At 37.3% G+C, this 17,121-nt stretch overlaps 3 protein-coding genes across 4 annotated transcripts in view; 2 read left to right on the forward strand and 1 right to left on the reverse strand.

The window, feature by feature from the left end:
• LOC107589523 (methylcytosine dioxygenase TET1-like) overlaps positions 1–1,625 on the reverse strand; it is a 53,546-nt gene extending 51,921 nt beyond the window's left edge. Inside the window, exon 1 of the mRNA XM_016277985.1 lies at positions 1,218–1,625. The gene's annotated coding sequence lies outside the window, so the exon portion shown is untranslated. The remainder of the gene's footprint in view (positions 1–1,217) is intronic.
• Positions 1,626–2,228: 603 nt separating this feature from the next.
• Positions 2,229–12,035, forward strand: slc25a16 (solute carrier family 25 member 16). 2 transcript variants are annotated; one of them, XM_016277990.1, is made up of 10 exons: positions 2,229–2,309; positions 3,142–3,284; positions 4,279–4,371; positions 4,502–4,635; positions 5,306–5,369; positions 5,461–5,582; positions 5,660–5,726; positions 5,860–6,022; positions 6,193–6,261; positions 10,299–12,035. In XM_016277990.1, exons 2-10 carry the CDS (start codon positions 3,188–3,190, stop codon positions 10,456–10,458), a joined length of 969 nt encoding a protein of 322 aa, XP_016133476.1. In that variant the 5' UTR covers positions 2,229–2,309; positions 3,142–3,187; the 3' UTR covers positions 10,459–12,035. The 2 variants fall into 2 exon arrangements, with proteins under 2 accessions (XP_016133476.1, XP_016133477.1); XM_016277991.1 differs by having other exon boundaries at positions 10,302–12,035.
• A 1,188-nt stretch (positions 12,036–13,223) lies between these two features.
• LOC107589586 (arachidonate 5-lipoxygenase-like) overlaps positions 13,224–17,121 on the forward strand; it is a 12,111-nt gene continuing 8,213 nt past the window's right edge. Inside the window, exons 1-4 of the mRNA XM_016278068.1 lie at positions 13,224–13,395; positions 14,335–14,533; positions 14,623–14,704; positions 16,333–16,455. Coding sequence (XP_016133554.1) covers positions 13,246–13,395; positions 14,335–14,533; positions 14,623–14,704; positions 16,333–16,455 — 554 coding nt within the window. The 5' untranslated portion in view covers positions 13,224–13,245. The remainder of the gene's footprint in view (positions 13,396–14,334; positions 14,534–14,622; positions 14,705–16,332; positions 16,456–17,121) is intronic.

Below are 17,121 nucleotides of genomic sequence, written 5' to 3' on the forward strand. Positions count from 1 at the left end.
CCCTCCTGGTGGAATGACCTGCCCAGCTCAATCCTAGCAGCTGAGTCCTTAATATTTTCAAGAAACGGCTAAAAATACATCTCTTTCATCTTCATTTGACCCTCTAACTCTAGCACTCTCTATTCTAATGCTACCTCTAATTTTATCTGCTTGTTTTTTTAATTAAAAAAAAACTTGACCCTCTTAACATTTGCACTCTCTGTTCTATTTCTATTCTAATGGCCAATCCATAATTTTTTGGGGGAATTTTTATTTATTTATTTTTTAATAAGTATCGGTTCAGGCACCGTTTAGGCATTGGAACCGTTTTAAAAGGATCGATTTGGCACCGGTATCAAAAAAAAAAAAAAAACGATACCCAACCCTAGTTTCTACCATTAACCAGCTCCCTAAGTAAATAAAGAACATAAGTGAATATATTTCAGTCAGGAAAAATGCACAATAATGCTACTGTGAAATGTTGGTGCACTAAAGGAAATATTATGCTGCCTTTAGGTACAATGTATTCAGTGCACAAACACATGAGCTAATTGCTATATGCTAATTAGACAAATCCTCATGCCTACCAAAAAGTACCATGGTATTACAGGGGTTTTAAACAGTATTGTTACCATAGCTTTTGGACACCGGCATGTTAAATACCATGGTTTATGATTACGGTAATAATTAAGTATCATGCCTCTTTTTATAAGGGATACTCAAACTTCCTACAGTTACATGTTTATTTGGTTCAGCTGTTTGTTTAAGTGTCAACTGTGTATATGAGGCTGGAAGTGCCCCTCAAGTGAAACAAGTGTTTAGGCACTTGTCATGAGTAAAATGTAAATACAAATTAGGTAAGTGTGAGGTATGTTTGTTCTGACAAGTGGATGTAAAGACACTCACACACGTTTATACACTGGCTGTGTTTCAACCCTAGTGAGCTCCCTACTACACCTACACAGCATTTAAGAAAAGAATTGAGAGTCATGCGCCTAGATGCCCAAAAATGCTGTCTGAGAAGGGAACTAACTAGGTTTTGTGACAGCCGTTGTGGATGACTCATCGCTGAACGTTCTCGCACGCTTATCTCTAACAACAGTTCGTTTCCGTTTCTATAAACCGCTCTACTAACTTTCAAACGTAATACGAAGCAAATAATAGACCAAGGGGGCTTTAATCCGTGGGTTGCTGCATTGTTATGAACACTTTGAAGGGAGTTGAAATACTTCACATACCGGAGAGACAGATGCACTGTCTGAGGGCTAATAATACTCCCCGCCTGGACGACACGACCGACCCTTCAGCATTTCTCCTCGATGGAGCTTCCCCAGGCACGCGTGAATATGGTCTTCACAGCGTATCTTCGAGCTGTAACACTGACATGCTGCCACAGAGACCAAAGCACCGGATAAAAGGCAAATCCTTCTTATGTCAATCCATTGACGGCAGCCCTCTGCCAGACTCGACCTACACTCTCCAGTCAACTTCAGGATGTTTAATGGACGTCGGCGTGAGGCGGCGGGAAAACCCGGACTGGCTTTCTGTTTCCAGGCTAGTCAATCTGTGCAGAAATCAGTCTGTCTATCATATCAGGTTTTAGGCTGCTAACTCGCCGTGCTTTGAGCTAACTGCTAACACATCTAAACGCGCGTGCCACGACTTGAGATGCCTATCGTCACTTCTGAATTGACCAATCCAGCAGAACCCTTGTCCGCGAATGCGCTCGAGAGTCTGTTCTTATGCAGCATACAAATATGACAATTATATCTGTATTATTATTATATTATTAGGCCATTTTAATATACAGACACTCATTCCACAACAATTGATGAATAGAATATAACTATTAAAATTATTAGCATTGTCCTTACTACTACTACTGCTATATATTATTATGGTGAGGCAGCTATTGTGCCTTATAATAATATTACATTATTACAATACATTATTATTTTTTATTATTATACTTATATAGGCCTATTATAGTTCTATAGCATGCAGTTTTCTTATATAGACAATAATTCCTAAAAAGAATCGGATGAATGCAATCAACAACAACAATCAAAATCATCATCATCGTGATTAACATTAATTCGTTTTAATTCACATAACAATATAAAAAACCTTACACTACACAGTATTGCCAAAAATTATATGTAATATTTTATAATACTAAATCTGATTAATGAATGTAATGTAGATCAACTCAAAGTGCTGTGACACGCAGTTACGTAGTAATTCTGCGACAGGAAACGAATCAGTGAAGGACACGGTATGCGGACAAACACGTGAGAAAATGTATTCCAGTTCTTTGATTTGTGTTTTACGTAAGTACATCGTTTAAATACAAATAACTAAATACGTATGGATCTAATGTAGAGCGAATAGTTTTGTCGTCGTTGATGTACAGTATTTTCGCTGTTCAGACGCAGTGTTGATAACGGGACGAGCTGACGGCTTCAGTGTCACACAGGTCCACATATACTATACAGTTGTGTAACCAATGACCTTGATTTTAGCCAGAATTGATTTCATCTGTTTCCAAGAATTCAGGTCAGAGCTACTGGAAGCTTATGTTTGTGAATGATGCAAACAGTCCAGTGTAAATTGCACGAGGAGAGAATCTGTCTCTGGTGTAACGTTAATAACAACGGTTTTCTGGACATTTACCATGGTAGTTTTTGACGTGAATATGCTAATCATTCAGTTCCATGAGTTGTGTATTACTATGGTGTTGACATGTGATACTATGGTACCAGCACGGTGTTTTTAAAGGCATTTGGGAGCCAGAATAAATTATGTCTTGAGTAATTTGTCTTTACACAAGTATTGATACAGAATTCCATATTAATGTTAAAGAACCTGGAAATGTCGTTATTACATTGAAGTAAAATTCATTCATTTTATAGTCGGCTTCTTTCCCAACCTGTAGCTCACTTATATGGATGGCACCTGTATATGATTTGGCTTGTCTTTCTAGTTTAGTGAACTGAATCTGTTAACATTTCCTCAAACCGATGACTCGTAAAGTAATACATTTACAACGCTGTCCAACTGTTTATGACTGATATGACTTTCCTGTGTGCATAGTCCAGCCCATGGCACAGATCAATTGTGGTATAATAATACCAATGCACACATTTGTTTACTCCATTCCAGAGTGTGTTGAAGACATGAATGTACTGCAGTCCTGATAGCAGCCATCATGACGACAGAGGCTGTGTCCTCAGGGACTCGAGCTCAGATCCCAGCTCCTGTCCAGAAAGACTACTACTACTGGTTACGCTCTTTCGCAGCTGGAGGTGAAGTTTAATCACAAGATGCGATGTACTAAAGCATGGATATTCAGCTGCTCTTATATGCATTCATTAATTTTTGAAGTACACCCAAGATGTAGATGAGTTTGTTTCTTTATCAGAACAGATTTAGAGAAATGTAGCATTGCATCACTTGTTCACCAGTGGATCTTCTGCAGTGAATGGGTGCCGTCAGAACGAGAGTCCAAACAGCTGATAAAAGCATCACAATAATCCACAAGTAATCCACGCGACGCCAGTCCATCAGTTAATGTCTTGTGCAGTGAAAAGCTGCATGCTTGAAAGAAACGCATTTGTTTTAAGCATTGAAAGGCGTTTTAAAGTTAAACCGTCGCTTCTGGCCAAAATACAAGTCCATAAACCACAATAACGCTTCCTCTAGTGAAAAAGTCCATCCCCTGTTGTCCTCTCACTTCAATATTCACCAACATAATTTTTTAGAACTGTTTTCGCTTGTATCTGTGCATATTTCTCTCCCGATTCAGATGAGAGGACTGGAGGAAGCAATCTTCCGGATAGTGAGTCTAGTATTTTAGCTGGAAGCAATGGTTTTGAAGTTAAAAACGTCTTAATGATGGACTTGTTTCTTACAAACATGCAGCTTTTCACTTCACAAGATGATAATTGATGAACTGGAGTCATGTGGATTAGTGTGATGCGTTTATCGGCTGTTTGGACTCTCATTCTGACGGCACCCATTCACTGCAGTGGATCCACTGGTGAGCAAGTGATGTAAATTACTCAAAATCTGTTCTGATGAAGAAACAAATTATAAATCTACATCTTGGATGGCCTGGGGTGAGTAAATGTCCAGCAAATTTTCATTTTTGGGAGAACTATTCCTTTAATGGTCACATGACATGCAGGTAGACAAATAAACTATGTATTTTTTTCTAGTGAGTGTGTTATTATGATTGTTTTTACTTTAAAATGAATTACTTCTGGATTAAACGTTAATCCTTTTATTTTTTATTTTTAGGTGTTGCAGGATGCTGTGCCAAGTCCACCATAGCGCCTCTCGATAGAGTGAAAATTTTACTACAAGCTCAAAATCCTCATTATAAACACCTTGGTAGGTTAAACCCAGAATGTTTCTGATGGACAGATATTTTCGTGCAACTTGATTTGTAAAAGAACTATGCATTAGAATACACCAAACGGTTGAATGTGTTGATGTTATCTTGTGTTTTTGTTTTTCCCAGGAGTGTTTGCCACACTTAAGGCAGTGCCAAAAAAAGAGGGTTTCCTTGGACTATACAAAGGAAATGGAGCCATGATGATCAGGATTTTTCCATATGGAGCCATTCAGTTTATGGCTTTTGATAACTACAAAAAGGTAACTTTTGTTTCATAGTCTTGGGGAATAACAAGCTAAACATAGTGATGTTCCTAACATAGCTATATTTTTAGTAGTGTGACAGTTGTTCAGAATACCATAGCTTTTCCAGTACTACTTCTGCGGTTTTTGATACATTGTATTGCACATGCAGGCATAAAAATAGGCAATAATCAAACGCAATCTCCTAAACTGTCCTCAAGTGAAGCACTAGTCTGATTTATTTGAAGGATTTGGTTAACTCATGATTTATTTCAGTGATCCAGTTCAAAAAAGGATTCACAGATTTATTTGAGAAGTTGAGGTAGTTTGTGTGGGGCATTTTATGTTTTATTCTGGTATCAATAACACAGTTTTCCACTTTTTTATTAGTTGTATTCATTGTAAGTGTATCTCTACAAATGAGATTGGGCTTGATAAATACTACTAAATTATATTGAGTAAAATCAATTATTTTATCTAATGGTTATATATTTGAAATTACTGTATATGGTCACTTTTTGTCAGTAGCTTAACTTTTTTTCTTTCTTTTTTTCAGTACCTTGTAGCAATTTCAATGTAGCTTTCCCAACTTCAGTGTTAACAATACAAAGTTTTGTACTAATGCCAAGTTTACACTCTGTTTAGATTATGTAATGCTTGCACTAAGCTATTTCCGATGTACTTTCAGTTCCTTAACACAAAACTTGGAATATCTGGGCATATTCATCGGCTCATGGCAGGATCTATGGCAGGTTTGGGATTGTTTTCCATGACTCTTTTCCAAGATCTTTGTAACTTCATGATAAGTGTTATGTATTTATCTGCATTATATTCTTTCTGCAGGGATGACTGCAGTTATTTTCACTTATCCACTCGATGTTATCCGAGCACGCTTGGCGTTTCAAGTGACAGGAGAGCATCGCTACACTGGCATACGAAATGCCTTTCAGACTATTTACCTTAAGGTATGAAGACGGGAAAGAAGTTTAATTGAAAACCTTCCTGTGCTTCCCTTTTGCATGACAGTGTTTTATCTTTAAAGGAAGGAGGAATCTCTGGATTCTACCATGGTCTGACCCCCACAATCATTGGCATGGCTCCATATGCAGGTTATTTTCTTGTCTATTTTATGTAAATTATACAGGACAATGTGCAGGAAAACTTTTTGAACACTTCTCACACAACTGAAAAGATTTTTACTTTAGTTTACTGCCTCATGTCATTGTTTTCTCTATGTTCCAGGCTTTTCATTTTTCACTTTTGGTACATTGAAGACTCTGGGACTTACTCGCTTTCCAGAGCTCTTAGGCAAGCCGTCGCTTGACAACCCTGATGTTCTTGTGCTGAAGACTCATGTCAATCTGATGTGTGGTGGAGTTGCTGGAGCAATTGCTCAAACTATTTCGTATGTTTATTTAGTTTTTAAATCCCTTGTTTGTAGTTTTCTATTTTAGAACCATTATTTAGTTTTAAACTGAAGTAAATAATAAAAGGTATGCTACATATATGCATTTGAGTTACTGTACATACATTTTACATTCTGTATAAAACATACTTTCTAATATTTCTGCACAGATATCCACTAGATGTTGCCCGGAGGAGAATGCAGTTAGGGTCGTCACTGCCTGATTTTGACAAATGTTGGTGAGTATTATATAATTTGGATGATTTTAAGTCTTTGTTCCCTCAATGATTTACACTGGTGAAAATGGTAAGTAAATTATAAGAGAGGTATGGCATTATAAGAGAGGTAGGTGATGGCAGATAACTGCTAAATATGTGTGTGAGTGTGTGTGCAAGAAAAATAAAATAAAAGCAAAATAATTTTTTTTTCTGATGTAAGAATCAAAACAATGCCATACCGTATTGCAACGCATCAAAGCAGTCAATACAACACAGTAAAGAATAACTTAAAGAAGTTGCCACCGTTAAGTAAACTGTTTGACTCTTCCTGCTGACTTGGGGTGGGCGCTATACCGGTATGAAAGTGACTGAAAGTATTATGTTGTTCCATGATAAAGATTTTGCTATACATTGGATATGGTTATATTCACAAATTAAAATTTTACATTTATATTGTTTTGTTCAATTTGGTACGCTTTCAAAATATTTTTCACTACAAAAGGGGGGCCTGGCAGAAAAAGTTTGGGAACCACTGGCCAACTCAAACACACAATATTTAATTTAATTTAATTCATACAGGCCTACCGCATGTTGCATGTTTGCACTTTTTGAGAAAAACTATGGCACAATAAAAAAATACTTTTCAGGTCTTTGTCCAGTCCCTCACCTGGACAGTGTAAAATATCGTGATTTGAATTTTAGCTCATATCGCCCACCCCAATGCTGACTTGAATGGCGATGCTTACGGTGGCCGAGAGAGCTCAACGTGCTGCAAATTAAGAAAACATCTTCATCAATTTGACAACACACGCGCTGCAAATTCTCACAACACAACCAAAAACAGAAACACGCTGCAAATTCTCACAGCGCGACTAAATACAGAAATGCGCTGCAAATTCTCACAGCACAGCCAAAAACAGAAACGCGCTGCAAATTTTCACAATACATACACAAACAGAAGCGCACTGCAAAATTCTCACAACATGACCAAATACAGAAACGCGCTGCAAATTCTCACAATGCGACTAAATACAGAAACGCGCTGCAAATTCTCACAGCACAGCCAAAAACAGAAACGCGCTGCAAATTTTCACAATACATACACAAACAGAAGCGCACTGCAAAATTCTCACAACATGACCAAATACAGAAACGCGCTGCAAATTCTCACAATGCGACTAAATACAGAAACGCGCTGCAAATTCTCACAGCACAGCCAAAAACAGAAACGCGCTGCAAATTTTCACAATACATACACAAACAGAAGCGCACTGCAAAATTCTCACAACATGACCAAATACAGAAACGCGCTGCAAATTCTCACAATGCGACTAAATACAGAAACGCGCTGCAAATTCTCACAGCACAGCCAAAAACAGAAACGCGCTGCAAATTTTCACAATACATACACAAACAGAAGCGCACTGCAAAATTCTCACAACATGACCAAATACAGAAACGCGCTGCAAATTCTCACAATGCGACTAAATACAGAAACGCGCTGCAAATTCTCACAGCACAGCCAAAAACAGAAACGCGCTGCAAATTTTCACAATACATACACAAACAGAAGCGCACTGCAAAATTCTCACAACATGACCAAATACAGAAACGCGCTGCAAATTCTCACAATGCGACTAAATACAGAAACGCGCTGCAAATTCTCACAGCACAGCCAAAAACAGAAACGCGCTGCAAATTTTCACAATACATACACAAACAGAAGCGCACTGCAAAATTCTCACAACATGACCAAATACAGAAACGCGCTGCAAATTCTCACAATGCGACTAAATACAGAAACGCGCTGCAAATTCTCACAGCACAGCCAAAAACAGAAACGCGCTGCAAATTTTCACAATACATACACAAACAGAAGCGCACTGCAAAATTCTCACAACATGACCAAATACAGAAACGCGCTGCAAATTCTCACAATGCGACTAAATACAGAAACGCGCTGCAAATTCTCACAGCACAGCCAAAAACAGAAACGCGCTGCAAATTTTCACAATACATACACAAACAGAAGCGCACTGCAAAATTCTCACAACATGACCAAATACAGAAACGCGCTGCAAATTCTCACAATGCGACTAAATACAGAAACGCGCTGCAAATTCTCACAGCACAGCCAAAAACAGAAACGCGCTGCAAATTTTCACAATACATACACAAACAGAAGCGCACTGCAAAATTCTCACAACATGACCAAATACAGAAACGCGCTGCAAATTCTCACAATGCGACTAAATACAGAAACGCGCTGCAAATTCTCACAGCACAGCCAAAAACAGAAACGCGCTGCAAATTTTCACAATACATACACAAACAGAAGCGCACTGCAAAATTCTCACAACATGACCAAATACAGAAACGCGCTGCAAATTCTCACAATGCGACTAAATACAGAAACGCGCTGCAAATTCTCACAGCACAGCCAAAAACAGAAACGCGCTGCAAATTTTCACAATACATACACAAACAGAAGCGCACTGCAAAATTCTCACAACATGACCAAATACAGAAACGCGCTGCAAATTCTCACAATGCGACTAAATACAGAAACGCGCTGCAAATTCTCACAGCACAGCCAAAAACAGAAACGCGCTGCAAATTTTCACAATACATACACAAACAGAAGCGCACTGCAAAATTCTCACAACATGACCAAATACAGAAACGCGCTGCAAATTCTCACAATGCGACTAAATACAGAAACGCGCTGCAAATTCTCACAGCACAGCCAAAAACAGAAACGCGCTGCAAATTTTCACAATACATACACAAACAGAAGCGCACTGCAAAATTCTCACAACATGACCAAATACAGAAACGCGCTGCAAATTCTCACAATGCGACTAAATACAGAAACGCGCTGCAAATTCTCACAGCACAGCCAAAAACAGAAACGCGCTGCAAATTTTCACAATACATACACAAACAGAAGCGCACTGCAAAATTCTCACAACATGACCAAATACAGAAACGCGCTGCAAATTCTCACAATGCGACTAAATACAGAAACGCGCTGCAAATTCTCACAGCACAGCCAAAAACAGAAACGCGCTGCAAATTTTCACAATACATACACAAACAGAAGCGCACTGCAAAATTCTCACAACATGACCAAATACAGAAACGCGCTGCAAATTCTCACAATGCGACTAAATACAGAAACGCGCTGCAAATTCTCACAGCACAGCCAAAAACAGAAACGCGCTGCAAATTTTCACAATACATACACAAACAGAAGCGCACTGCAAAATTCTCACAACATGACCAAATACAGAAACACGCTGCAAATTCTCACAATACAAACAAAAACAGAAGCGCGCTGCAAATTCTCACAATAGAAACAAAAACAGAAGCGTGCTGCAAATTCTCACAATAGAAACAAAAACAGAAGCGTGCTGCAAATTCTCACAATAGAAACAAAAACAGAAACGCGCTGCAAATTCTCACAATACAAACAAAAACGGAAGCGCGCTGCAAATTCTCACAATAGAAACAAAAACAGAAGCGTGCTGCAAATTCTCACAATAGAAACAAAAACAGAAACGCGCTGCAAATTCTCACAATACAAACATACAGAAACGCGCTGCAAATTCTCACAATACAAACAAAAAACAGAAACGCGCTGCAAATTCTCACAACACAAACAAAAACAGAAGCGCGCTGCAAATTCTCACAACACAAACAAAAAACAGAAACGCGCTGCAAATTCTCACAACACAAACAAAAACAGAAGCGCGCTGCAAATTCTCACAATACAAACATACAGAAACGCGCTGCAAATTCTCACAATACAAACAAAAAACAGAAACGCGCTGCAAATTCTCACAACACAAACAAAAACAGAAGCGCGGTTTGCTGCTCAAGAAACATTTCGAAACATTTTCATGTTGAAATCAGTTGTGCTGCTTAATATGTTTGAGAAAATTGTGGTAATAAATATATAAGTAATGAATAGCAATTAGATCTCTGCATGTTACACTCAAAATTTCCATCAAATCTTGTCTGTGATCACTAATATGTTTTTACTTGATTTTTTTGAGCAGCAGCCTGACAAAAACTCTCAAGTATGTGTACACCCAGTATGGTGTTAAGAAAGGACTGTATCGTGGCCTGTCTCTCAACTACATCCGCTGTATACCGTCACAAGCCGTTGCCTTCACCACTTATGAGTTCATGAAGCAAGTTCTTCACCTAAACTAGAACAAGCAGTCACTAAGCCTTACAGGAACGAGTTGAAAAGACCCCTGGCAACATCACAGCAGCCCTGTCTGCCATTCCAGTGACCAGTCATCTGAGCTCCAGTTCTTACAAAACACCCTCACAAATGGCAAACCTGTGGCTTTGCACAGCACAGCAACAGTCACTATGGATACAGAGACAAAAGCTTGCTTTTCCGTTATGTGTGGATCAGAAACAACCAACACTGGAAATGCCATGGAAACCTGTGTCTGAAACTTGCCTGTAAAAAGCCATCCCATCTCAGATTGAACAATATGCCTTAATCTTTCACTCATGTTAGCGAAACACGAAATCACAGGAGATTTTACCTATGTGGACAGTTTCGTTATATCACAATGCTTTTAACTATGACTGATGATGTAACTTTTTATGTCAAATATGGAAATATGGAACATTTCATTCATATGTAGCTTTATATTTCAGCAAATCTGAGTCACCTCAAATCTAATTGACTGATATTTGTCTCTTTTAGGGATAAAGATGACTTTACAATTCAATATTATAGGGAATGGAAGAGAGTGTACATAATGTCTATGCAGTATTCAGTCATGTTCGCATGCCGACGTTACTGTGGCTCAAGTTTAATATCTGATTGATGCCTTACAGTGCAGGCTAGTTCACAGAGAGCATGTGTGTGGTGATGAACGTATCACAACTGATATGCATATGAATCTTAAATTATTGTTCACTGATTTGTGATGGGAACTAAAAGAGTCCCTTAAATACAATAATGTTTAAATTAAATAAAATAATGACTTGCCTTTCCATATGCAAAGGATTTGTCAAAGACATGTCATAAAACAAATAGTTCTGTCTTGCCTGGGTTATGAATCTCATATTGAAGTAGCGCACTGTCATTACACTTTTACCCGGCCAGAAGAAAATTAAAATTATTATTATTTTTTTTTTTAAATATAAAGTTGAGTAATTGCCTTATTTTGTTTTGTATGGAAATGAACTCCCTCAAACGGTTGCCTCATTTCCTTTGTTGTAATTGCTTTTTTTTTCTTTTTTTTTTTCAGTTTTGCGGTGAATCGAGTCCTTAAACCTCTTTAAATTTGACTTTTGGGTTCATGTACAAGTTGATCATTTAACTGCACCTGTTTCCAAAGATGAAACATTTATGAATATATGAATCTGCGTATGAGTACATTAAACAGCAACTGATACAGTTTTATTTCTAAGTGAATACATGTATGAGTAGTGAAGGTCATGATTCATTGAACACATTTCAAGTTTATTTGCACTGAATGCCAGCGAGCTGAATCACTAAGCTTATCTTTTCTGATTCTTGAGAACTATGGAGGAAGTTCGTCTTGCTGCTTTGGATAAATCGCCTGATAAATGATTAGGCATTTGAACAAATTAACAGTGAGAATGCCTGTTCTGTACATGTGATTATTCATTTGTATGTATGCTTAGATGATCATTAAAGAAATGTAAATGTTAAACCTATGTTAAACTCTTTGGCGTAAAAGTAAAGGCTTTTGTCTTGTGCTGGAGTTGATCTTTATTGCTTTCAGATACTTAAAAAACATTGCCAGTAAGTATTTGCATGATCCCATTCTACACCATTTGTCATTCGGTGGGATTTCCCTAAAGTTTTCTAATTTTTTTTTTGGAAACGCATTTACTATGATACACCTCCCACCTAGCAATTAATTTGCATTAATTTCCTCCTATGTTTGTAAGGTACTGATGTTTGACGACATCTTATTTGACTGGAAAATATGTTACAAACACAACACTGTTTATAGTATGTATGGCTTACTTATCATGTTACCATGCGAGTCATAAAAAAAAGTAGAGCTCACTGGCCAGTGTGGATTTTCGTCCTTTGCACTTTGAATAAAATTGTTATTCTAAGGCCATTAAAGCACTTTATACACGTATACACTACCATTGAAAGGTTTAGGGTCAGTATGGGTTTTTATTTATTTATTTATTTTTAAATAAATTCTACTTCATCAAAGAATAGCGAAAGAATGTGTCACAGTTTCCACTAAAGTAGCACAACTTTTCAATATTGCTAATAATTAGAAAGGTTTGTTGAGCAGCAAAACAGCATATTGCAATTATGTGAGAATCATGTGACACTGAAGACTGGAGTAATGGCTGCTGAAAATTCAGCTTTGCATCACAGGAATAAATCATTTTAAACTATATTAAATTAGACAACAGTTGTATAGTATATGTATATATATATATATATAACTTTTTTTTTTTTTTGCAAATTAGGTTGTATTCATCAGCAGAATGTGAGCTGGTACACCACAAGGCAAATACCACAAAACCTTGCAAACTATCAAGACCAACTAATATTCAAAAATAGGTGTGAAGCAACCGCTCTATCTAAGTAAAACACTTGACAAGCCTTAAAGAAAAACGAGAACAAAAATATCTGATAAGCATGCCAGGCAGAGCATCTTAAAAACTGGTTCCTGTATTGTGAAGTGTAGAGAGTGATTTACTGTAATATATCGACAGAAATCAAATTTACTTAGAAATAAATAAACTGCATGATGCCATTCACACACACTTCTTGATACAAGTAACTTGTGTAAAGCCTATACCCCAATGCTAATCAAGAGCACATCTATGAATTTCCGTGTAGTATGTGTGAAGTCTGTGGCTTGAGTGAGTCAGTTAGAGAGAGAATGGGAGAGAGAAGAGGAAATACAGTCTAAGTGTGACTCTTGAAAAGTCCATTCGAGTTCAGTTGCAGAGTTGATCTCCAGCTTGACGAAAATGCCTAACTACACAGTGACTGTGGCCACAGGCTCTCAGTGGTTTGCTGGAACAGATGACTACATTTATCTGACCCTGGTGGGATCTGAGGGATGCAGTGAGAGAACTCTCCTGGATAAACCCCTCTATAATGACTTTGAGAGAGGAGCGGTAAGATACTAACAGTCTTTGCCTATATGAACGCAACTTATACTGTATTAGACCTTTGAGCTCCTTTTGAAGAGTTCGATTCATTGTATCTGAATTATATTGAACATATCGTGCAAATTATGTAAAGAATTATATTGCATAAATTAATTGCCTTTTTCTTTGTGAATTAAAATTGCAGCTATTTTTCCCCCCTTTTTTCAATGCACTGGTATTCTTTCTTTTATGGATTTTGATTAATTTGACTCAAAGCTTGGGCTTTATAAACCACAAGTATGAGTTTTCTTAATCTTAAGTAATGGGGGGAAAAGGATGCTGTTTTAAAAATGGCAGATCACATTTTGGGCATGTTTTGTCCCAAATTCAATGATCAGGGCTTTATGGCTTTAATCAAAAATCAAATAATCTCTTCACAACAACATAACATACTGTCAGATTTGAAGTGCATCATAAGTGTATTGCACGTGTCGTATAAAGTCTTATAAGTTAAATGTCTTCATGACACTTAAAAAGTTATTTTAGCATGTTTTACAAGAAACCACACCATTTCAGTCTTTTTACTTCAAAATTCCTGTTTCATTCAGTGTGTTACTTGCCGATTCTATCATTTGTGAAAGCAATTTCCTGAGTGAAAATTATTTCACCATTTTTGTTTTCAGTGTGGCGCACTTCAACTGTGATATGATAAAACACTTTATAGCCAATCTCTCTGATCAATTAAATCAAACCACAGTCCTTAGATGAAACTTGTTCAGTATCTTTGAACTAGTCATACAGTGTATCTCTAAGAGAGTCTAATCACTTTAGTCAGACAAAAGATAAGAGAAATATAAAAACAATGATCAGTTGCAGGAAGAATGTTAAACCTACATGCCTGTTTCTTTCCTTCCTTATTTTGAGCCACTGCATTCCAATAACATCTAACATAAGATGTAATTCAAGGTGGACTCGTATGACATCAGTGTGGGAGAAGACCTGGGCAAAATCGAGCTGGTGAAAATTGAAAAGAAGAAATACTGGGTGCATGATGACTGGCACTGCAAATACATCACGGTGAAGACGCCGTGTGGAGATTACGTTGAGTTCCCCTGCTTTCGCTGGCTAGTTGATGACAAAGAGGTGATCCTCAGAGATGGCAGGGGTACGTTCTGATTGGCATGCAAATTTCTTCCTGTAATAAAGGCCTAAACTTTACCATAACATAAGGTTTTAATGCTTGCTGTGTTTCAGCTCAATTGCCGCAGCATGACAAGACCGGAGTGGTGAAACAGCACAGGCGCAAAGAACTAGAACAGAGACAGAAGACATACAGGTTTGATGCAACTTTCAGAAAGAGGTTAACCACTGTAGAAAATTTGGTCTCCAGGAAAAGTGCTTTCCTCATAAATGCACATGTGGTCAAGTCTAAGATTTCATCATCACAGACCAAAAAAAATATTTATTTTCTCATAGACAGTTATACTTTGAGGATTCAAATATATACTGTTTACTCCTTACCCTGGTTTAGGAAATAATTATGTGCATTCAGCTTTGATATTGTACCTTTGTAAATCCCGGGTTACCACTGTCGCAGTGTCACATGTCATGGTTTGGGCGAACACTCAGAAAGCGACTTGTTTAAATAACGTCTAGTGGAGCTCTTGAGTTTATATGCTTGACTGTACCATCCAGTTTTCCTGAATACACTGTTCTGTAGGAATGCCAAACCTGACAAAATTAGAAATAAATAAATATACAAAGAAATGTAAAAAGCAAAAAATAAATATACAAAGAAAAGTAAAAATAAATAAATTATTATTATTTATACTTTTATATCTTTATTTATGTATATTTCTATTTTTTTTCCACATTTATTTATTTTTTTCTTTTATTTATTTATACAATTAGGCCTATTTATGTACACATTTATGTATTCATTGACGTAGCCTATTTATTTATTTATTTATTTATTTATTTTCACATGTATTTATTTCTACGTTTCTTTGTCCATAACTGTAAGAGTAAAATGCTCTTATTGCAAGAATTAACGCTTTTTCCGTCATTGGTTGTTTATATTTAATAAATGGAATATTTAATAAGGCAAGTGCTGTTCAGTTTATGATTAGCCAACACTGCATAGTTTCACAATTTTATAGACAGTAAAAACGATACTACACCGTTTCAAAATGACAAGTGGGGTTACACAGAGTTCCTCCACAAATACATTTTTTTTCATCATTTAGGCTACTCACCCTCATGTCGTTACAAACCTGTATGAGGTTTGTTCTTCTGCAGAAAACGAAAGAGTACATATTTTACATATCTGCATTTAGCCTAGGTATATTTTGAAGAATGATATGAGAATGTGTTAATGATGAGAGACGTTTTATTGGTTGGGTGACCTATCCTTTTAAAAGGAGTTTAAAAAGACAGTTTCCTGTGGTTTAGCTAATCTAAAAAGTCCTTAAGGGATATTTCATCCAAAAATGAAAATTCTCTCATCATTTACTCAACCTCATGTTGTTCCAAACCTGTATAAGATTGTTTCTGTATGAGTTTCTTTTCTGATTACAAATGAAGATATTTTGAAGAATGTTGGCAACCTAACAGATGACTTATTTTTGTTCCATACTATGGCTACACGTCAACTGTTTGGTTACCCACATTCTATCTTTTTATGTGCTCAACAGAAAGAAAGAAACTCATACAGGTTTGGAATGACATGGGGGGTGAGTAAATGATGACAGAATTTAATTTTTTTTGTTGAATTATCCTTCAGGGAGCACAAATTATAGGAACAGGAATCTGCATTTGACTGATAACTCATGGGACTGAATGTGGGACCTTTGCCAATGATACCACCACTACCACATGTCCGCACTGCCGGGGAAATCCTGTTTTTAAATGCGGAACCTTTTATTTATTGCATAATAAAACATGATGCTATGCTTGATGTTGAAGATGGAAGGAGTGGCACCCTGGCTTCCCAATGAGTATAGATGCCAAAGCCCATAGTGAGCTTCCGCGAGACATTCAGTTTGACAGCGAGAAAGGAGTGGACTTTGTGCTGAACTACAGCAAAGCGTAAGAATAATTTTGTTTGATGACTGTGCATATCTCGTTCTTCAATACTGTTCACTGTTATTTCCATAAAGAGACCATATGTTTGTATTTATGCACATTTGCATGCTTCTTTCAGAATCTGTTTGGTTTTTGCATGTTTCTCTATCAGCAAGGTCTGAATACAAACATGCATTGTTTTTGTGGTGTTGTACATTAGCACAGGCCTTAAAGGGTTAGTTCACCCAAAATTGAAAATTCTGTCATTAATTACTCACCCTCGTGTTGTTCGAAACCCGTAAGACCTTTGTTCATCTTCGGGAACACAATAAAAAGATATTTTTGATTAAATCTGAGGGCTCTCTGACCCTCCCATAGACAGCAAGGTAACTACCACGTTCAAGGTCCAGAAAAGTACCAAGATGATCGACAAAGTAGTCCGATCTGGGTCAGCGCGCGAACACGCTCACGTCATGATACTGTCGTGAACGCACGTCCAAAGTAGAGATAAAAATGTGGAATAAAGTCGTTATTTTTGTTTTCTTTGCGCAAAAAAGTATTCTCGTAGCTTCGTAACTTTACAGTTGAACCACTGATGTCACACGGACTACTTTGTCGATCATCTTGGTACTTTTCTGGACCTTGAACGTGGTAGTTACCTTGCTGTCTATGGGAGGGTCAGAGAGCCCT

The sequence above is a fragment of the Sinocyclocheilus grahami genome, unplaced genomic scaffold, assembly GCF_001515645.1.
Source record: "Sinocyclocheilus grahami isolate Dianchi unplaced genomic scaffold, SAMN03320097.WGS_v1.1 scaffold117.1, whole genome shotgun sequence".
Classification (NCBI taxonomy): Eukaryota; Metazoa; Chordata; class Actinopteri; order Cypriniformes; family Cyprinidae; genus Sinocyclocheilus; species Sinocyclocheilus grahami.

Bases quoted from the DNA above. Each gene is read 5' to 3' on its own strand.
- slc25a16 (XM_016277990.1), top strand. From the start codon at position 3,188: ATGACGACAGAGGCTGTGTCCTCAGGGACTCGAGCTCAGATCCCAGCT. The intron at 4,372-4,501 runs GTAGGTTAAACC...TGTTTTTCCCAG, and splicing joins TCCTCATTATAAACACCTTG to GAGTGTTTGCCACACTTAAG. The intron at 5,583-5,659 runs GTATGAAGACGG...TTATCTTTAAAG, and splicing joins TTCAGACTATTTACCTTAAG to GAAGGAGGAATCTCTGGATT.